Source organism: Phalacrocorax carbo, chromosome 9 (assembly GCF_963921805.1).
Source record: "Phalacrocorax carbo chromosome 9, bPhaCar2.1, whole genome shotgun sequence".
Lineage (NCBI taxonomy): Eukaryota > Metazoa > Chordata > Aves > Suliformes > Phalacrocoracidae > Phalacrocorax > Phalacrocorax carbo.
In genome coordinates this window covers 9,181,184-9,204,077 of record NC_087521.1, presented here as the reverse complement: position 1 = coordinate 9,204,077, position 22,894 = coordinate 9,181,184, and the positions used below count along the sequence as shown (strand labels likewise).

At 38.8% G+C, this 22,894-nt stretch overlaps 1 protein-coding gene across 2 annotated transcripts in view; it reads right to left on the bottom strand.

The window, feature by feature from the left end:
• The window catches only part of NPAS3 (neuronal PAS domain protein 3), a 628,382-nt gene that overhangs the window by 536,104 nt on the left and 69,384 nt on the right, over positions 1-22,894 (bottom strand). The window contains exon 2 of one of the 2 annotated variants that reach the window (XM_064460238.1): positions 5,201-5,290. The exons of the other annotated variant lie outside the window; for it this stretch is intronic. Coding sequence (XP_064316308.1) covers positions 5,201-5,290 — 90 coding nt within the window. The remainder of the gene's footprint in view (positions 1-5,200; positions 5,291-22,894) is intronic. 2 annotated transcript variants of the gene reach the window in all.

Genomic DNA, 22,894 nt, shown 5'->3' with positions numbered 1-22,894 from the left:
CAGGTGACTTCATTAAAGGGCCTGTTACATGAGTTAGCAGTGGCTTCCCTGCCATTTGCTGATAGAGAATTAATTAGGTTATTAGCTTTCAATATTTTCTAATAAGAGGTCAAATTTATGAAGAGTAGATGCACAAAATCTTCTTCAAATACACCTATTAAATTTGTGAGGGAAAAAAAAAAAATCAAGACGTGAAGTGAGGGAACACCACCCCAAAGAAAGATCCACTGTGCAAGATGAGGGCCTTTCCTTCCTGTTTTACTAAAGTAGCTCAAACTAAATAGCAGCTTCTTCAGTACGGACTGTCTTAGGTTAACCCCTAAACATAGGATACTAAAGTTGTTGTTGGAAAAAATAAAAAAGCTCGTGTACCCTACAGCATTAACTTGAATGACAGCCCTGTTGTCCTGTTACGTGTTTTTCCTGCAGCTAAAGTAATTGTTGCAGACTACTTTATTTTTTCCTCAGTTATATGATATCAGATGAGTCGAGATATAAACACCAAAAAGTTGGAAAAGTTGTAAGACTGTCTAAGTCAATTTATGTGCAACACCACCACCAAAAAAACAGAGATGGAGAAAGGTAAATAACCTCTCAGCCATTATCAACTTCTCTGTGCTGCTTAAATAACTATACTGACCCAAACCAGCAGGCCCAGCTGCAGAGGAGCCAGCAGGGGGTTTTAACCCACTTTCACGAAGTTGTGAATCTCCATTTGGAACTATTAGCTCCTCTTCTGCAGGTCTTTTACTGCTTTGTCTGCATTAAGGCGGTGATGAGTTCTGCAGACCACTTCAACAACCCCGAGAAATCCTTCACCTTCCCATGTTCTACATCTGGCTGAATTCCCTCACTACAAACCCTGGGAGAGCTATTTGGCCCATTAAAAGGTTTATATTCTCATTTGTCTACCAGGGCCATGAGATTTCTTGGGCATACAAAGCAATTCTGATTTTGTTTTATCCATCTGATAAATAAGCAAATCTTCATCTAAACCTTAGAGGCTGACAGGAATGGCTTAGCTCCTTTTCTCAGTTGTACAAATATTTATGGTTTTGAGTCAACATATAGTCTGAGGGGAGCTTATTTTGGTCTGTTAAGTTTGGATGTTTTGAGCATTTACAGGCTGAGGATGATAACGTGTATATGACCAAGCTACACCTTCCAGGACAAAGTGCTCCACTCCTTAGCCTGAAATCAATGACCTGTCTGTTCTGTGCTCATTTCACTAACTTGTAGAGAAATGATGGAAAAAGAGCTAATAAGACCATAGCGGTATTTCTGGGATTTAAATGAGTGAGGTGTTTTCCTTACATATTTATTCCATCATCTTGTTTTCAGAAGAAATACCTTACTGTAAAACTCCTCCCTATTCCCTATACTCCTGAAGAAAGACAGAAGCATTAAGTCTGCTCAATAGGGACGGGAAGAAATGAGGAAGAAATTATTCTTCCACCCTTGCTTCGGAGATAGCAAACAGCCATCAAACTGAGAATTTCCCCTCACAGCCTAGGTGATACTCTGAAGGGTCTCTCTATGAATGGAATAACTGAGAATATTGGAGAAAAAAAAATCAACACCTTCAGATAACCCAAGAGGAGCTCCCTGCCCATGTTCCAGTTTTATTTCTTGCTAAATTACAAGGAGTGATGGCATGTCAAGAATAGGGAGGTTTTTTTGCTTGTCTGCAGGGAGCCTCTGTTGCGTACAAGCAAAGGCTATCTCTGGACATCTCCTACCCAGGCTTTGTTCACTGTTTGACACTCCACGAAGGTGAGCAACAGTGCAAACTATAGGGGTCTGAGCAAGCAGAAGAAAGGATTTTCAACCTGAGCAAGAGGGAAAAACCTTGACAGTTTGGTTATAGTGAAGTAGCTATGGCTGAGCAAGAAATACTTCTTTTTGTTGTCAAATTTGTTTGACATCACAAAAGAACATCCTGAACATTCTCCTGGCTACAGCTATGGGGCCTAGAAAATAAAAGAGGAAATATTCAGGAATTGATACACAGCTGTATTCCAGGCCAGTAATTGACAGGTCTCTGGTTTTACCTCCATAGCTCAAGACACGTCATCTACTTCAAAAAACACAATGGCAAAATCTTTTAAGAATGCTTGGTATGTTAGTTTCTACCGAATTTGTAATTATTTTCAAGCTTACTTCTGAGATTTTTAAAAAGCATATTTACATGCTTAGCCGCCTAAAACAACACAGACCCACAGCAACCACCGAGGTGGCGGACCACGGCAGGGGAAGGCAGGTGGAATCTGGTTGTTTGCCAACAGCTTTTGAAACTGTGTGTTCCACTCTGTTCCAAGTGGGATATCTAGTGGCACCTATGAGACTCAATTGCAAGAGGATCAAAATAGCCTAGAGGGACTGTATTAAAATATTTACTGTTTTGCCTATTTTAATATATATTAGCATAATCATTAGTCCAGCTCCTCGGGAACTTGTGTTGCAAAAGCTTTCTAAAATTATAGTACTATTAAAAAAAAATTCATTTACTAATCTACACCTTTAAGAACTCCTACAAACTGTTAATTCTAGTATGTATTAGCACTAAGATTTGACTAAAAAGGTTACTTCCCCAAATGTTTTCTGAAAAGTATTTTTGGAGTAGAAATTTTTACAAAAAATCAGAATATCTCAATTCCAACTCTTAAGGAGCTTTACACAAAATACCTCTAGTAGGTACATGGTTAAGCATAAATCCAGAGTATACTGCATAATACTTCTTTTAATTTTAAAACATTGGAGAAAATACAGTCAAGCTCCCAAATCCACGATTTTGTGTCCTGTCCTACTCTGTCTGGCCAATCCTTTAAATTTCTTTAACTCAGAGTAAGTGGCTTGCTGTTTTGTGTCCAGTCCAGAAGTTATCCTGGAGGGTAACATTAAAGGAGGGTCACACAGCCCTTTCTGTTAACCACCAGTAGCCTTTTTAGATCCATTCTCCCTTCCCCAGTCTAATCAGGGGGGAGACTGAGCCTGTATAAGAGATGCACATAAACACCTAGTACCAGATATTCACATGTCACTTAGCACTAAAGTATAAGCTTCAGAAGTATCATGAAAATAGCTTGATATTTTCTTTGGTCTTGATTAGTGAGAAGTTTTCAGTAGCTTGTTATATCATTGGAAACAAATTACAGTAGGGAAAAGTACCAAAAACTTCCATTGGGAACGAGACAGAAAAAATGCCTCATAGAACTTAAATAGGCTGGAAAGTACCAACAAAAAATTTCACTAATCCAAGAGTACTCTGTATTTTCTGCATAGCTGTTAGTTTTCCAAAGTAATCCATGCTTTTTTACAAGTGAGGTGGACTAGGCTATAATACTTTAAAATTCACATTTCAGATATGACAAAAGAGATGTTAAAATCAACACTGTTTCATCACCAGTCTGATTTTTTCATTTTGCCTTTTTTTTTGGAAAGCTATTTGGCCAATGCCTATTTGCAACTGTGTACCTACTTAGAAGTGAATATCTACTATTCCATTTTGTAGTCAGCACAGCTAGCTGTTTTTAACTATACTTACTATAAATTCTACCTAATTTCAAAAATTAAGATAAACTCTTTTGCAGCATTCAGAGTGAAGCTGTCACTGTATTTAGCACTCTTGAGAAACTGTGCCAGGTTTTCTTATTTCCACAAAAGTTTCAAATTCTTGAAGTTGTTTTAAAAACTGATATAAATAGTACACAACAAATCTGCTTCACATTTAAACAAATGAATGCATTTTTGCGCCTACTGAAGTTACAAGATAATTAAAACCACTAAAGTTAAGTTATATGGTGACATGTAAAACCGTGCCAGAACTAGACTGCTTCAGCTACTCTGGACACTATTATTTAGAGAGGTAGAAGGGAAACCCATCAAAAGTTCGAAAAGTGCAAGAAATATTTGTAAAGTCAATGTAAAATCTTGAATAAATCCTATCTCGCACCAAAAGTAGTCATTCACAAAAAAGCCAAGCAAGAGGTCAGATTTTCATTTTGGCTTGCCAAGTTACACTGATGCTGTAACTATATCAATAAATCTAGATTTCCCTTTCCCTCTCACTTCTGTAAACCAAAATGATACTCTTCATTTATACTGAAGTAACAGCTTTTACTGATGTGGTTGTACCTATTACTAAAAGAAAAGATTAAGGAAACAAACAGCAGGAATCAAAAGAGTAGATGAGAGAATATGACCTAAAAAAATTATAACATGCATGACTGCCTTGCCAAAGAAACATTTTGTTGCAACGCAAGTACAATTGATTTTTAGAAGTTAAGGGGTTTTTAGAATGTGAAATCTGTTATACACAAGATTATAACATGAGGATACAAAACAAGAATATAGTTGGAGCATGAAAAGGAAACATTAAGTGACAGAAAGCAGTTTCAAAAAATCCAGTGAGATAACAGAAAATTCATAATGCATTTGCAATATATTAATACAAAATCATCTACAAGATACCCGTCAAATATATACTTTTTAATTCTGTGTAGAAATAGGTTATTAAATCCTTACTACAGTAAAATAGAAACTTCACTAATTGCAACAGTAACAAAAGTCAAGCACATTGCATTTGCCTGCCCACAGTAATAGCACTTTTGTCAGAAGCACCAGGAACGATCTTGAGTTACGCACAAAAGCGGGCTCTGTTAGGGCAACGGACAAAGGCAGATGACTGCAAAGCAAGAGGACTCAACTTCAATTTAACTGTCCTGTAAGGTACATACTAATTAGCTGCAAAGCTATGAAATCCTAGCTAGCATGTTAAGTCTGCTACATGACAGTATAATTTGACTTCTTAAAGGATTATGCAAATTACAACTCATCATTCCATTACACGACTGAAAAAAAGTGACAGCTAATTTATACATATCACACCTTTCAAATCCCTAAGATGTGAAGCACCTGTGCAATACATTTTGCCTAGATTTTCTAGTGTATATATTCTTGTTTATTGCACTGTACAGAAGCATATCTAAGAGATTTAGTGAAGTCATAGGGGTTTTTATTTGCTTTTTAGCTTTTAGAGCACAATCCCAAAGAATTAAACAACATATTTCTGTCCCTGCTGTAGAGGTTTTGCACGCAAGTAGAAGTGTACTGTTTCAACATGTGTAATTTCTGAATAGCGGGAGAGCACGAGCACTAAATGCACGAGCTAGAGGCAAGACTCACACAGATTTCAACATACTTCTGGTAGGTAGATTCACAGTAGATTCCGTCATATCGGTAGATTTTCCTACATTCTGATTGGTTGGGCAGAGGATGCTGGACAGTTATTCTGTAGAGGCATCAAAAACAGATAGACATGACTAGAGGTTCTCTACAGGTAACTGTAATGCAGGACAAATCAGTATGTTGAAATTGATTTTTTAAAAAATTTTATTTTCAAATTAAACACCTTTCTGATCTCTTTAAATCAACTGCCTTGTGAACATAACATCCAGAGTTTCTACTTTTCAAAATTTGCACTGAGAGTAAACTAAACTTCAGTTCTCCACAAGAACAGTATTTTTTTCCCCATCAAATAAAAGTGAAAAAGGTAAAGAATTTTATGAACCGAATTGATACTTCATATAGTCTGTGTATATACAATAGCACTTATAAAATTGATTATTTGTTGTTTACTGTTGCGATCCTTCCTCAGGCAGAACATCCACTTATATCAGCCGGGAGTCTGTCCAGACAAAGACCAAATAACCCTCCAATTTAAAATGACAACAGCAATTCTCACATTTGCACAGAATGAGGATGTTGTGGCATTATGAAGAATGTGATTGAAGGTGCTCAGCACCATCTGAATAATGCCATATGTTCTCAGATGGACTGAAAGAAAATGAAAGTGATTGGCAGCAATCAGGAGGTGCGCAGCATCTTGTAAAATCAGGCCCTATAAGATTTGTCAATCATTTTATTCTTCATCCCTCCCCAACTCCCTGTTAGCAGAAAATATAATTTGGTTATAAAAATTCAATGTTGTTTTTAAAATATACTTGGGAATTGCACACAAAACAGTACCCACTAATTTTCTTTTCTTTTTCCCTCCCTCTTCTCTGGAATAAACACAGATTTTAGATGCTTTTGTATCTTCCACAAATTAATACCTTTGTCTCTTTTAATATAATGGTAGTTCACTAGAGTAAGCCTAGAGTAAGCATAAGTTATTTGAGAAATTTTACAAATTTTTCAAATGTAGAATTTTAGGCTGTGAATTTTTATAAAATACATACTCTTGACAATATAGGATCATTTTTTATTATTATTATTTTTACACTATTATATCTATATAGCTCTAAGCTAGTCTTGTTTTTTAAAACTACATATTTGTTTCAACTGTAATTTGAGACTGGAGGTTTGAGGAAAAAACACATTAGTATCATTATCCAGGAACAAGCTTTACAAGAAAATGGAAAGTTATGTACTATGGAAACTGAGGGCCTTCCTCAATAAGACTGCACCTACAGAGAGTGGCAAGTGCACACCATTTCATGTGTTAACAGCCCTAGTCCCTTACTCATTTATGTTGGAAACCTGGTCTGAGCATGCCCCAGCACTGTTTTTGGCCCATGGGAACCCACACGCAGGAGGGAGGAGACAGCTACGTGGTGAAGGCAGGACCAAAAACCTCCAAATCCTGGGATATTCCTGCATCCACCGATTAAGTCTCTCTGGCAATCCCTTATTTATTGTGATACTTAGGGCCTTTAAGTTAGATGCCTAAACACCATACACAGTGTATGAGGAAAGCGAAGTATCTCAAAATGGGATTCACAACACAAGTGCTATCTGCACAGAACCATGCAAGCTAGTAAAAAGAGAAGAAATTATCTTCTGGGTTTATGTTATTTGTGCCTGCGACTCACAAATGCTTCACTATGGGCCGGCCGGAAATACCTACATCAAAGCGAATTCAAGCCTCAAAATGTTCAGTGTGCCATCACATTGGCTGATCCATGCTCCAACTTTAACCTCCCCACCACTCCCCCCCTTTTTTTTTTTTTCTTTTTTAAAAAAAAGAGGCTAAGAGATGTCTGTTTTCACTCAGCTTTGGCAAATACATGGGAGAGCTAGGCTTTCCCTGCCTTTCAGACAGAGAAGGTTCAAACATATGTCCCCACAGCTCCAAAGATTACCACAGATTCCTTGATAACAACTATTCTAAAGCACGGGGCATGTTAACTGCTCCTGCTAGAGCAATGGTACTATTTTACAAAAAAAAAAAAAAAAAAAAACAAAACCCAAAAAAAAACCCCACCACACAAAAAACCCCACACCATACAACCACCAACACACAACCACAAAACAAAACCAAATTTCAGGATTCATTGGGGAAAAGAAAGGGAGCCAGTGAGAGCATGTTATATTAAGAGTCATTCAAAAATGCATAAGCAGTCCTTGCAAAACTATCAGAATCCTTCCCAGACGAGTGCCCTCATCACAAGGCTTCAGAATTATGCTCTTCTTTCCACTGGTTCTCTGGCCAAATGAACCTTGAATAGTAATACTGATTATTGCCATTACTTGAGTAGTTAAACAAGTGGAGTAGAATATGGCTCACTCCAGAAAACCTTTATTATGAAGTAGTTGTGGCATTCTTCTGGGAAGTGGAAGATGGGGGTTTGAACACCCTTGTAATGAAATAGGTCCTAAATAAGTATTCACTGCACCAAGCTAGCATAGAATACCTGTCAGCTAGCTTTTGTTTGGTTTAGTTTTTAAGATAAGGGCAGTCCTTGCTCTTTTTTTCAAATGGATGACAGGCTAACTGGAACACAGGAGGTTCTATCTGAACATCAGCAAACACTTTTTTACTGCAGGGTGATGGAGCACTGGAACAGGTTGCCTAGAAGTGTTGTAGAGTCTCCACTCATTGAGATAGTCAACACCCACCTGGCCATAGTCCTGGGCAACCCACTCCAGGTAACCCTGCTTCTCCAACCCAGAGGGGTTGGACAAGTAGTCCCTTCCAACCTCAGGCATTCTGTAATTCAAGCCAAGATCAGAGTTTTGCACTGTGAATCACAATCCTATTTTACATCTAGCCAGAATTAGGTGCCGTGAGGGAAGACAGGGAAAAAATTAGAATATGGAACTTTTTTTTTTTTTTTTTTTTGAGTGTGGGAGCATGGAGAGTGTGGGTTTTGTTGTTTTTTGTTTTAAACTCAGCAATATATGAAGCTCTACACAACATAGAAGCTGCTGTGGAACCCAGTCTGATGGAAATAAATCTTCCTTTGTACTGTATAGGGCTGGTTTCCACTTCAGGAGCAAAGATCCTATGACCGGTTTTGGACCAAGCTCTTACCCAATGCTTGCTAACAATGTTGTTTAAAGAGTTATTGTATTCTCCTCCATTTCCCCTCTGCTGCAACAGAAATAATAATAGTTAAAAAATCATATCCCAAAACTCTGAGCCAAATAAGACATCAATGTAAATCTCCTAAAATCCCACTGACTTCACTGGGATTGAGTGGCATCTACATTAGCACAGAATGGGGCCTATTGTGCTTAACCTGAAAAAGCACGCAGTCCTGAGACACTGTGGAATACATTTCTAAGGGCACACCAGGTTTTTAACTACGCAGCTACCACCTAGAACAATGCTCTAGAAAAAAAACTCCTGTATTTTTTTGTATGATATTTGTCTCCTATTGCTAAGGTTCATTTTAGCACTGTGAGTGTATTTCCATAAATGGACTTTTAAGCTAAATAAAGACTATGTTTGTATTTTATGTATTTAGAAGCTGCCTAGCACCATCACACCCGTTTGCCCTCTGTACTTCAGCTGTCATTTAATAGACTTACATTTACACATTTACAGTTAATTATCATGTGATAACTATGAGGCTGTGGGTCAGAAATGGGTCAGAATTTAAGACTACCTCACAGAACAGCTTATTCAGCATTCCTTAAAAACAAAACAAAAAAAAAACACAAAAAAAACCAACCAAACAGCAGCAGCAGCAACAACAAGCAAGCCAAACCACCACTCAACAACAACAAACCCACAAAACTAAAACAAGTAGCAAGAATTACTGGTTAGGATCCAAAAAAAGTTTACCAAGACAATCAGTCTTGGTCAGGACTCCCCCCCGCCCAAAAAAAAAAAAAAATTTAGACAATCTTCACTGAATTAATTTTGCTAACTTGTTTTCAGCACATTATATCAGCAGATATACTCTCTCTCTCAGGTTCCACATACAAAATTGATTTAGCTCAAGATAAAACTGTATATTGGCTATTTACTCTGGGTACTGTATATTCTTGTTCTATTTTATGCTTTGAAATAGATTTCTTGTATTTTTCTCCATATTAAAAATTAGAGCACTGAAGAGTATTTGAGTCTGATCAATTTGCACTGTTTAGCTCACCCCAGTTTTAGTTGAGTTTTGACTGGTTTGAGAAGCAAACACACCTATTCTCATATAAGCTTTTAGACAGAGTAAAAGTTCCCACTTCATAAAGGCAAAAATGAGTTTTAGGTTATAACTATCTAACTCTGTAGTACAGAAGGTTATTCTTCCAAAAACGCTAGAAACACAGCAAACAAAATGCCTACAAACACTGCATGAAACATGATATTTCACTTAATATTTGTATCCTCTGTTACTTGGTGTGTGTGCTATAATATGATGATGGTGGGTGCACTCTCACACCTGACCTTGGGTTTTAGAGGTTGCATGCTTTCCCTAAAAAGTTCAAAAGTATCACTTCAGATGTGAAAGGATTATAAGGTGCTGTGCTTGCACATCAGACAGCTCATCTTCCTATCTTTATGTGTCACTAAACTCTAGATGGATCCATCATGCAACTCGAGGTGGAACTTAAGTGCATTTACATACATGTGGAACGTGTAAGCTATGACTAATTTTAACTCACAGGGCAGAATTTAAATAATTAGTTACAAGAAGTCAAACTAAGGGAAAAGAGGAGGAAAGAGATGGTTAGAGGCAGAGTAGTAAATTGTTCCATTTTTGCAGGTAATCTAAATGCAAACTAGAAGCAACTTATCATGAGAATGGATTTTCCACCATCTGGTCAAATAACAGGGGATTTGTCTAGTGGCAAGCAAAGAATGGAATGATGTGAGAAAGATTAGCGGGCAAGTCCTACAGTTGGCTAAAATGTATTTTGTGCAAACAAGAACAGATGACGCCTTAACAATTACACCTGTCAAAAACTCCAGAAAGCAATCCATCTCTGAACAGCCCAGTTGAAAACAGGCTAGTTCATAACAAAATGAATTTTTTTAAACAATTGCCAGCCATAACAGTTTGATACATGACAAGCTGAGGAAGTTTCGTTCCATGTACAAGTGAAACCTTTACTAACTGGACCCTGATTTTCTCTGATAAGATATTAAACTATTAAAAAAAAATTTAAATTAAGCAATGTAAATAGCTAACAATATTGGAAAAACAGAAAATTCAGGGTTAAGGCTGACATACAGATAGAGACTGTATAATTTCAGTATGCCCTATGTGAATTACTTTTAGAAAAACGCCCTTTTTTGTGGGAGTCAAAAATACTAGACAGTACCTTGACTGGCACGTCTTGCACAGAATTAGGACAGTTCCTAGAATTACAGTTCTTTCTAAGTATAAATATGAAGCCTAAAAATGACTACCCTATATACATCCTGCCAGGAAGGATGAATTCTAAGTAATAACGTTTTCTGTAGAGATCTGATTTCTTTCTTCAGCAAAGATACACCTCAAGATTATAAGAATATTTTACACCAACTCCAAGGTGACTTTAAATTAACTTTGTGACCAAAGTGCAGGATTAATTTCAAAAACCCCATTCAATGCTATAGGCTTGGGGAAAGATGGCTGGAGAGCTGCCCAGCAGGAGAGGACCTGAGGGAGTTGGTTGACAGCCGGTTGACATGAGCCAGCAGTGTGCCCAGGTGGCCAAGAAGGCCAACAGCATCCTGGCTTGTATCAGCAATAGTGTGGCCAGCAGGAGCAGGGAAGTGATGGTGCCCCTGTACTCGGCACTGGTGAGGCCGCACCTTGAATACTGTGTTCAGTTTTGGGCCCCTCACTACAAGAAGGACATCAAGTTGCTGGAGCGTGTCCAGAGAAGGGCAAGGAAGCTGGTGAAGGTTCTGGAGAGCAGGCCTTATTGAGGAGCAGCTGAGGAAACTGGGGTTGTGTAGCCTGGAGAAGACAAGGCTGAGGGGAGACATTATCACTCTCTACAACTACCTGAAAGGAGGTTGTAGCAAGATGGGTGTTGATCTCTTCTCCCAAGTCACTAGCGATAGAATGAGAGGAAATGGCTTCAAGCTGCATCAGGGGAGGTTTAGGTTGGGTATTAGGAAAAATCTCTTTACTGAAAGAGTGGTCAGGCATTGGAACAGGCTGCCCAGAGAGGTGGTGGAGTCACCATTCCTGGAGGTGTTCAAAAAACATGTAGAAGTGGCACTTCAGGGCATGGCTTAGGAGACATGGTGGTGTTGGGTCGATGGTTGGACTTAATGATCCTAGAGGTCTTTTCCAGCCTTAATGATTCTGTATCAAGGACATCCAAGCACCACAGATGTACATTTTTCTCATTGGTATTAGCCATTTAACTTTCAGCAGAAGTCCATACAATTACTAAAAATAGTACTTCATCAGATAAAAAAAATTTGGAGAGAGATTAGCTGTTCAGTCCCATATCCCCATCCTCTTACCACAGATGCAAGTTCAAAGGTATCAGTGCGATACAGGCCTGACTTCTCATTGTGATTGAAAATTCTGTGATTTGGCAACATCTGTATTTAGATGTTAGGAACCAGACTACTCTTCTTATTCCTTTTCAATATACATTGCATATCACCATTATACTGAACAATTAACCAAGAATAAACAATTTGTCCATATAATTTCTGTAGCAGCGTTACTCCTCTTTAAAAAAGTTGATTGGTCTTTCTCATAATACAGACAGATCAAACATCCAGGCTGATTTTTTTCTAATTGTGTTGGTTGCCTTTCTCCCTGCCCCCAACCCAACATCTCGCTGTCAGCAGACTCTAGCAAGGCAAGTCAGAGATGAATTTGAGGGGCTGCTTTCTTCTTCCTCTTAAAAGAAGATAATTTGGGGTGGTTATTAATCTATTGTGATTTTTCTCTCTTGTGAGAGAGAAATAGTAGCATTGTGCCACTCTTCATGTTTGGATGGTCCAGAAGAACAGCTATAGAGCAAATGACACTCAGCATTATATGTATGCTGTTGGTCTAAGAAAGCTGGGTCTCAGGCTCCCTATTGTTCTGGTATGGATGCAAGCTCACTGAACACAACACACAACAGGGAAAGCCATCAGGTGCTGTAACTGCAGACTTCGTGGGCAGGAATCAGCTGACCATTCTTACTCAGGAAGGCAATTTCAAAGTCCTGTGGGTTCTTGAGCATTCTTGGGATACTGGGTAGGCTGTAGAGAATAACATTTTTTCCTACCACTTTTTGGCTGCGTAACTGTGGTAAAGGTTCAGATCTGGTTCTTACAGTTAAACCTGGTCATTTAATTTCCAGACACTGAAATATTTCTCCCATGAAATATTTGAAAATAAGCCAGAAATTCTGCAAGATCTACCTTTCTTTTCTTTAACTTTGTTCCTGACTTCTAAGAACTCCCAGAAAATTATTGGCAGACATCAAGGTGCTACATTTAACCCTGTAATTCTTACACACCACTGATTTCTGCTTCTTTTCTACACCTGCACAGATCAACATAATTTTTCAAGCTTGTAGTAGTAACACAGACTTAGTACTGGAAGCATTTTCCATGTAGGAAAGCTCTTGCATTCAGGAATTTACCTCCTAATCAGTAAAAATAGCACAATTTAGAGCTTTCCTCCCTCAGATCTGAGAAATTTGTTCTGAATGGCTTAACTCCTCTGCTCTTACCCTGCGAATATCAGCATGGTAACTTTGCTTCTAGAGAACAAGGGTTTTTTTCACTGAAAACTTAAGGATGAAAAATATAGAGGCCCAGATTCAGACAGCACCAAGCCTCAGTTTTCAGAGACAGTTGGTCACTAGGAAATGTAAGACTTGGGTGTCAACCAAGCTATATAAATCTGGTTCAGGCTTCTAATTACTGTGATTTTTTTTAAAAAACAAACAAAATAATTTTGTTAGCCTTTTCTATTTTGTGCGTATATAAGCATCTGAATTTTAACATAAGGAAAGAAAACCAAATTTCCACCTCGTAGCCAAAAAGTAAATGACATCAGCCTGGAAATAGAAGAAATTACCAGGAACTCAGATGTACTTAAAATTTCCAAATTAAAACTTCTCTGCCTCTTCTTTGCTTTGACCTTTGGCCAGTTATTCCCCTATATTACTTCAGCTTTGTATGTATCCCCATATCCTTTTTCCTTACTTTCTTATTTCTGTCATTTTTCTGAATAGACAGCTTCAGAATGAGCTCCAACCACTTTTTTTTTTATGCTACATCTGTAACTTTAACAGAATAATTATATTCATACTTCTTTTTTAAAATTAAGTTTTTTAAACCTTAAAACATAGGATCTGGTTCAAGATTCCTTCCTATCATGTGACAGAAGCTTGAATGATAATAAGCCAGAGATAATTATTCTGTTGATTGGACCAATGCTGAGACAAAACTGAGGATAATCTACCTGGGCCTTCTGCCTGACACTTTGGGAGTCTCTGACATCCCTTGAAGAAAAGGAGGGGCTGTAGCAGCACTAGAATCACCACTCATTTCTACCCCTAGTCTGTACATGAGTCAGGAGAAAAAAAAATATACATATATATTTAAATGTGTTTTCTGTACCATCCTATTTCCAAGCAGGATGCAGAAGTGTTACAATATTCTCTGAAACAGAACAGGTCAAGATTTGAGGAACATCACTGTAGGCAGGAAATAACAGGCAACTGCTCAGAGGCACTACTGAAACGTATGACAGAATACCATCAACATGGCCCTTTGTTTCTAGAAACAAAGGTACCTTATCATCCAGGTGTATGTTTGCCTCCTGACTAAACCAGAGTCCTAGATGAATGAAAATAAGCCAAAGAGGAACCTAGACAATTGTGCTGTTGAATTGACCACTGTTAGAAACAAACAGAGGAAAATCTAGTGATTTGTCTACACAGACCATAGGACTCGCTTTGAGAAACCTGGTCTCTTAGGGGATGATGGTGTCCAATTCTCAGACAAGGGGGAAAAGCATCTTCGGTCATAGGCTTGCCAAGCTAGTGAAGAAGACTTTAAAATTGTACGGGGAAAGGAAGCTCAAGCCATACCACTCCTACCAGTTTGATGCCAGTAACAGCAACAGATGACCAGATAATGGAAAAGGATCACAGGTCAGCAGGAGAGCACCTAAAGACCAGAACAAGGGAATCCTAGCCACTATAGAGTAAGTCAGCTTCATCAGGGGCCCAACTTAAATGCCTCTATGCAAGCGCACATAGCATGGGGAATAAACGAGAGATGTTAGAGATGTGCACATGCCTGAAGGACTATGACTTTATTGTCATCAGGGAGACGTGGTGGAATAGCTCCTACGACTGGAGTGCTGGAATGGAAGGATACAGGCTCTTTAAGAAGGACAGGCAGGGGAGACAAGGAGGGAGCGTCAGCATCTATGTCAACGACCATCTGCCTGGGGATGGATGCGGAGCCAACCAAGGGCTTACGGGTCAGGGTGAAAGGGAGGGCAGGGACAGGTGACATTAGACTGGGGGTCTGCTACACACAGGCCCATCCAGGAACACCAAGCTGATGAGGCCCTCTACAGACAGATAGGAGCAGCCTCACCTCCACAAGCCCCGGTCCTCATGGGGAACTTCAACCACCCCAATGGCTGTTGGAAGGACAACACAGCAGGGCATAAGCAATCCGGGAGGTTCCTGGAATGCCTTGATGATAACTTCCTTCTCCAAGTGACAGAGGAGCCAGCAACGACAGGTGCTATGCCAGACCTTGTTCTCACCACAAAGGAAGGGCCAGTGAGGAATGTGAAGCTCAAGGGCAGCCACGGCTGCACTTGCAGTGACCACAAAATGGAGGAGTTCGAGATCCTTGAGGCACCGCAGGGGGCGCACAGCAAGCTCGCTACCCTGGCCTTCCGGAGAGCAGACTTTGGCCTCCTCACCGATCTGCTTCATTGAGTACCATGGGACAAAGCCCTGGAAGGAAGAGGGGCCCTAGAAAGCTGGCTAAGATTCACCTCCTCCAAGCACAGGAGCAATGCATCCCAGCAAAGAGGAAGCCAGGCAAAAACACCAGGACGCCGGCGTCTTTGTCAGCAACATGGACAGTGGGATTGAGCGCACCCTCAGCAAGTTTGCCGACAACACCAAGCTGTGTGTTACGGTCAACACACTGGCGGGGAGGAATGCCATCCAGAGGCACTTTGACACTCTTAAGAGCTGGGCCCACGCAGACCTCATGAAGTTCAACAAGGCCAAATGCAAGGGCCTGCACATGGGTCAGGGCAACCCCTGGTATCAATATAGGCTGGATAGAAAATGCATTGAGAGCACCCCTGAGGAGCACTTGGGGTGTTGCTTGAGGAGACCAATGATGTGTGCCTACAGCCCAGAAAGCCAGCTGTATATCCTGTGCTGCATCAAAAGAAGCATGACCGGCAGGTCAAGGGAGGTGATCCTGCTCCTCTGCTCTCGTAAGACCACACCTGGAGTACTGCCTTCAGCTCTGGGGCCCCCAGCAGAAGGCGGATGTGGACCCGTTAGTCCGGAGAAGGGCCACAAAAATGATCCGAGGCCTGGAGCACCTCTCTGATGAAGACAGGCTGAGAGAGTTGGGGTTGTTCAGCCTGGAGAAGAGAAGGCTCCAGGGAGATCTTACAGCAGCTGTCCACTACTTGAAGGGGGCCTACAAGAAAGCTGGACAGGGACTTTCTACAGGGACATGTAGCGATAGGACAAGGGCTAATGGCTTCCAACTGAAAGGCGGTATATATTTAGATTAGATGTAAGGAAGAAATTCTTCACTCTGAGGGTGGTGAGGCACTGGAACAGGTTGCCCAGAGAAAAAAATTGTGGATGTCCCATTTTTGGAAGTGTTCAAGGCCAGGTTGGACAGGGCTTTGAGCAACCTGTTCTAGTGGAAGGTATCCCTGCCTATGGCAGGGCGATTGGAACTAGATGATTTTCAAGATCCCTTCCAACCCAAACCATTCTATGATATGTATATCCCAATCCTTACTGCAGTGTGCAGTAGGATACCTGAACAGAAACGTAATAAGGCTTTGGCTGACTTACATGTATGAGTCACCTCATCACAAAATTCTGGGTTGGCCTCTACCGGTGAAATTCCCTCTAGGGAAACTGATGGTCATCTCATGTAGCTAGAATGACTTAAAACAATTTCCAGGGCACTGGACTATTATATAAACTGACCTGTATATCCAGGCTTGTCTTTGTTTTGGGTTCCCCCTGCCCCCCAACTGCACTGATACTATAAAGCAGCACAGGCTGCAGCAATTTACTTGGGTCCGATGTTTTGCTGCATTTCATAAGTACAGAGAAGTATGAATAGCTTTGAAAAAAACACCGGCCTTGAGGTTAAGATTATTACAGAAGTCCATCCAGTTAGTGGTTGGCCCATATCTACCTTAACATACATAGTTCTATTTTTTTTTTTTTAAGTTTTCTGATTTTTTTTTTTCTTTTTACATAGGGAGTCCTCTGTCTAGAAGACAAGATACACAAAACACGTGGACAATTAATTCTTACATAGGAACCTAATGCCATATTGATTAAATAGGAAGCTTAGCACCTTCGTATAAGTTAAGCAGCTGAACAGTTTTAAGTCTCAACCTGAGTCCTTTACAACTGAAAACATCTGCAGTTAAGGAAGACTGAGGTGAAGCCCAAGGTCACAGAGCAGGTCAGTTTCAGACAGAAGTGAAGTGAGGTCTTGAATTCCCAACCCTTGGTCCATCCCCTGCTGAAGTGTTGGATGTCCTCAATACTTCAACAGATGTCAAATCCTTTCTGAACCTTTCTACATTTTTGATATCAGGATGTAGAGAGCAATGAAATTCAATATTTAATCATACAGCATAGGGAAGGAGGTTGAGTACATTTTTGTTTTCTTAAATTGTCAACTTCTAATTTTACTTTATATCTGTTTGCATCTCCCATTATAAGCACTGTAAACAGGAGCATTCAGTGTATATCTCTGTTAATGTTTTGTATGGCATTCATTTTTTGATCTTATTTCTCTTGATACTTACCTGATCTCTTCTGCCTCTTCACATTAAACACAAAATTTTTGTTGTTTCAGAGTGGCTCTATTCTTGCTATGTCTTTCTCACAGTGCTCAGAACTGAACATATTATTCAAAGGATATAATACCACATACCACAATATATTTCTTGTAATGCTTACACTATAGGGTCATTAGATGCATTTTCAATACTATTTTCTACCCCATCCCTGAATATAGTTTAACATTTTGTTTGGTTTTAGGTTTAGTGTCGCACACTAAAGCAAAGATTTTCACTGAGCTGCCCACAGTGACATCCAGGCATATTTCCTCTAGGTTATAGTTAATTTAAAACCCAGCAATGTGTATGAGTAGTTCAAATTGTTTTTTCCAATGTGCACTACGTTTCATCTGTCAGCAATGAATCATTTGCCATTATGTTGCCTGTTAGCTCAGTGAGGTGTCTCAGAAGTCCCTCACAGTTTCTTCCAATCTCTACAAAACAAAGCAGAAGTGAGCTTCTTCCATATCTTACTCCCTTTTTAAAAAGCTCATGAAGGTATTAAATTTTCCCTCAAAAAAGTTTATAATGGGGGACGTTTTCAGAAACTTTTGACAATCAGAAATATCACACCATTTTTCCCTCATTCCTATTAATTTGATAACAAATTTCTAATAGATTAGAAAGGCACCTTTTTCAAGCATAGGAGTCATCCTTGTTTCTTCCACACCTTGAAGTTGTAAGCAATTGTTTTTATTTTCAAATAAAATGTGAAAGTTTTATTGTAAAGTGGACAAAAAAAACTTTTGAAGTTAGTTCTACTCATATTGTTACTGGGATAAGCAGAGTATTAGTTTTTTGGGGTTTTTGTTTGTTTTGGTTTTTGTTTGGTTTTGTTTGGTTTCTTTTTTAATGCTTGAACCCCCATTTTGCCATTGTTTTAGCAGAGAATAGAGTCAGTAGCAGAACCAGACGCATACGGCTAAATGCAATCTTCAGTCCATCATCTAAAAGGCCTGTACAGGACTGTAGGTTTCATTCCCTGATATCAGAATGAAGGGGAAAAAAAAAACACAACTGGCTGCTGATGCTGTAAGACCTGCCCCACAGGTTCGAAGCCTGCGTCCTCAGTGCCCCGGTATATACAGTCTTTTTTGCCGGTGGATTCACATAGTTACTACTCATTCATTTCCACTGACAGAATCTCCTAAGACAGCATAATGCAGGGAGGTCTTATGCAGAGCTCTGCAGAACACAGGGGCAAACATTTTTCCTACTACATGTCAGTATTAAAGTTTTTCAAACCCCTCAGACTAGGGGATAGGGATTTGTCCAGTTTCACAGGTGTCCTCTCTCAAAATTACTTTTTTTTTTAAAAGGAAAAAAATTTGCCTCCAAAAACTTTACATGAGCTTCATGCTGTTATTTTGACGTTTCTGTTTCAGGAACAAAAAGTAAACAGGTAAAATTCATAAGTAATACCTTGACACATGTATTCTATTAATTATAACAATTAAATTTACAGAGGTAGGGAATAAGCTCCTGAGAATAAGCTTCCTGAAGTTTGACTTGGGCTGAAGCCAAACCATTTCAGGTTTAGTACTCAGGAGTATTATTTAAAAGATAAATTGCTTGATATCAGATTTTGGGGAAGGTAGAATTAGCATCAAGTCTTGTTGCACAGCAATTCATTGGAGGGAACATACATGGTATTGCTTGCTTATATTCACAACAATAAAAAACCCCTCTGGCTAAGGGAATCTAACTTTAATCAAGTGTTTGGAAAATGCTGTTTGGGAGTATTCCATGAAAGGAAAAGTGAAAAATACTCTCCATTTTAAGGTTAGCATACTTTTATGCTGCTTCAAAAAGATTTTGAGCACTCTACAGCCTTATAGATCGCTATTAAAACTGATTATTCCTATGAATGGGAAACCCCTATTACTGATCTTTAACTTGTGACAAGAACAGTTCTTGAACCACTGTGTGGCAATTCGTCACAAAATACACTCTCACGGAAAGATTATATTCAACTGTGTTTATGAAAAAACAGCAGCAGGAGCAACATGGAAATATGAGCTACTTAGGCTCCAAGTAAGCAAAGGGAAACTAAGTTTTTGCAGATGCTGAACCTATGCCAGTAGCACTACCTGTGCAGAAACGTGCACGCACACCATTTACATAGACACATCTGAATGGAAATTGACTCCTAAGTAACAAAAATTCCCCCTCCTGTTTTGCACGTGCAACTTGCATGTGGGTATGTAAATACAACTCTCGTGCAACACTATAGGCAATCATATCAGCTTGGGTTTGTTTGCAGATAAGTGAATAGGGATATTTTTCCTTGAAACTACACTACTGCACACATACCTATTCTTTAATATTGAGTTGAGCTGAATATATTGCATTATGTTACTTCATGCACATTTAGAGTGCAACATGCTACAACTAACAGACATCGGTCTAAAATTAATGAAAATAAACCTGGAGCTGTACAGGAAACCATAGATGTCATTTAGCAGTCAAAAAAGGATGATGTTAATGTTAAGGTATAAAGGTGTGTGTATATATAAAGACACACATAAAAAGTGTAAACATATAAAGAATAAATGGTCTCGGGAACTAGTGCTCAAAAATATAAACTCCTCATTGCCTATTGCTGACTTGAACCCATTCTGAAAGGCATCTTTTTTTGATATACACCTCTGCAAACACTGAGTGAAAACATAAAGCAATCTAAATGTATTAATGGAGAGAAAACAGCTGGTGGCACTGAAAGCCTCAGAGAATAATGCAGTAGAACTTTTTTTAAGAAGGATTTCAATTTGCTCAGAAGGGGAGAAGAATAAAGTTTCCCAGCAGCGCCACCTGTTTATTTTGTTTCTGATTCTCAGTTATCTGATTCTTAGAAGCCCATTTAGGCATGCTGTAAGAGAACTCTTAAAACAGTTTGATTTTTGTTGTTGGTTGGGTTTTGTTTGTTTGTTTTTAATACTGCTACTAGACAGTGATACCGCATCAATAAGTATGTCTTGAGTACCTACACTGCAGTAATATCTTGACTTTTTGGAAATGTTGCAAGTCTTAACACACCTTAAGTTCTTCAAATAAAGGTGACAGTAACGGTAAAACTAACACTATAAAGATCCCTGGAACGTTCCAAACAGATAGTGCTTAACAAACAGGTATTATTTCAGTAACATACTACTTCATCTGACACCAATGATTCACAACTACTCTTATGGTTTTTTGTATTATACAGACACCGCTGTTACACACCTCTCTTCCCAGATTCTGATTATATACGAAATCTAAGCTGGTAACAGCCAGAATGAATACATAAAGGAGCAATAAAATAATCAGATTTTTTATATAGTTAAGTATTATTAAAATGTATATATAAAGCAATTATCTCTTGCTAATTTCATTGTAAGCAGTTTCATAAATAAGTGAAATCCAGACAGTACATTTATCATTATAGGGTTTAGCATTGCTTAGTAAACTATTTTATGTTGAAAGTTGATTTTTACTTAGATCATGATGCCAGAATTGCTACAGTCACATTTTTGTTTTGGGGAGAAGAATGGCAGAGGAATACTCCATTAAGAGACATTCATTTCATAACAGAAATCCATGGATATCCTATTTCCTACCACAACATTTTGGAAAAATGAATGCTTATCCGGCAGTTCATGCAGCTTCTTGATTTCAAAGCCAGTAAAGGCTATTAAAGTAATCTAGCTAACAGCACAATAGACTTCTTGGTGCAAGCATACATGCCCATTACATCTTCAATTCGTCTTTGCTTTCAATAATCCTCTGGTAAATCACACTCAAAAATAAATAAAATCTTTAAAATGCTGATATTTCCTGAATCCCTATTTGTTAGTAATATGGAACGCAGAATTTATTTTCCTCTCTGTTGTGATTTTTTTTCTTTTTAAGCTATGGGTTTTGCTCAGTTTTGCAACAGCTTTAAAACATCTTATTTCAAGAAACAGCCCCCTTCCTTTGAATGCATGCATTATCCAATATGTTTTTTCCTTTGAAAAATCAAATGTTAGCTTAAAAAAGAAATTGTACCATATTAGCCAGTGATAGGGTCAAAGAAAAATGTATTTCTACTTAAAAATAGCATGAATATTCTTCTGAAGTATTTGCTGCATTCTTCCTCTTTCATAACAACATAAAGTTTATCAGATACATTTAGGAACAGAACTCCTGCATCTTCTCAGTGAGGAATTATTCTGGCTGAATACATACTGTACATGCTATTGAAAATGTTTAATAATTGAAGACCAGGCACTTTCATGTAATTCATAATTAGAAGATGACTACAACTGCATTATTTAAAATCAAGCCTTTGTTATCAGCACCAGTTTTAGACAGAAGCTGAGAATCATTTGTGAGCTGTGGCAGACCCAGACTGTTCAAAGCAATTGCTGTTCAGCATGAAAGCTGCAATGGAGGTCACAGAACAGGTCAGGAGGAAAGATAGTGTATCGATTTCACACCAGGAATAGAGGCGAAGCAAGGGCCCACTGTTGCTGCATGTGACGTATTTCACTTCAGTTTAAGGCACATTTCATTCCAATTCAAGAGGGGGTGGGGAGCAAAGGGCAAGCGGATTTCACACTGAATCATGATGAATTCTGGACTCGTGTATTCCAGTAAATATCTCCTTCCTGACATTAAGTGTTTCTATAGCAGAGTGAATACAATGGAAATTAGACTGCAACCAGATAGCGGAAGAGAACTTGGGCTGGGGTGGGAGGGGGGCACCACCAAACCAAAAACCCCAAACCACCAAAACTTGTATAAGATTAGGTCTATTGCCTCCCAACTTCGTATATACAAACACTACCTCAAACCCAGAAAACTTATAGATGAAGTCTACTAGTAAAACTGTACTTTGTTCCAATATTCATGCTGCTGAAAGACAACTGTATATGATATTCTAATATTTTATTAGAACATAGTTAAGCCACACAAACCTAAGCCAAAAGTCTTCAAAAAACTAAAGGACAGGAAGTCTGTTCACACAAACCTCCCAGTTATGTACACACACAAAGGCATGCTCAGTGCAAAGAAAAAGCAACTCCTGACAAAATATTTTAAATGTGTCAGTGTAGTAAACATACAAAAAGGTGGTGCACAACTGTATTTTATTTCATTTTATTTTCAAACTAACATTTCAAATAACCCTGACTACTCCAGCAAAGGATGTTAGCAACTATCCCAAACTCTTTTATAGAACAGTGTCGGTGATTATTTATATTTTGTCACCTAGTAGTAGCAGCCAGCATCTCCCTGCCCCCCTTTTTTTAAAATTAAAAAAAAAAAAAATCAGTTCTGATGAGTACAGCATTAAACCTAACTAGAGGACTATGTCTCAAGTTACTTGGATAACAAGCTAGCCTTGTTCAATTTTCTTTCCAGTACTGGGAAACTGAATTTCCAGTACTTTTGCCCAGTATGTTGTAAATGTGTCAACTGCCAAACTGTTAAGATCTCATACACGGTAATGGTAAAATGGTAAGACCTGTAAGGATAAAGTGCTCCTTCCCTCCCCTGATGTTACTCTTTCTCTGAAAAAACTGCTGTTCTTTTGAAATGCTCCAAATCTGCTATTCTGCTGGTAACAATATTTTGCAACTTTTCTAGATCTTTTATACTGGCTCTAT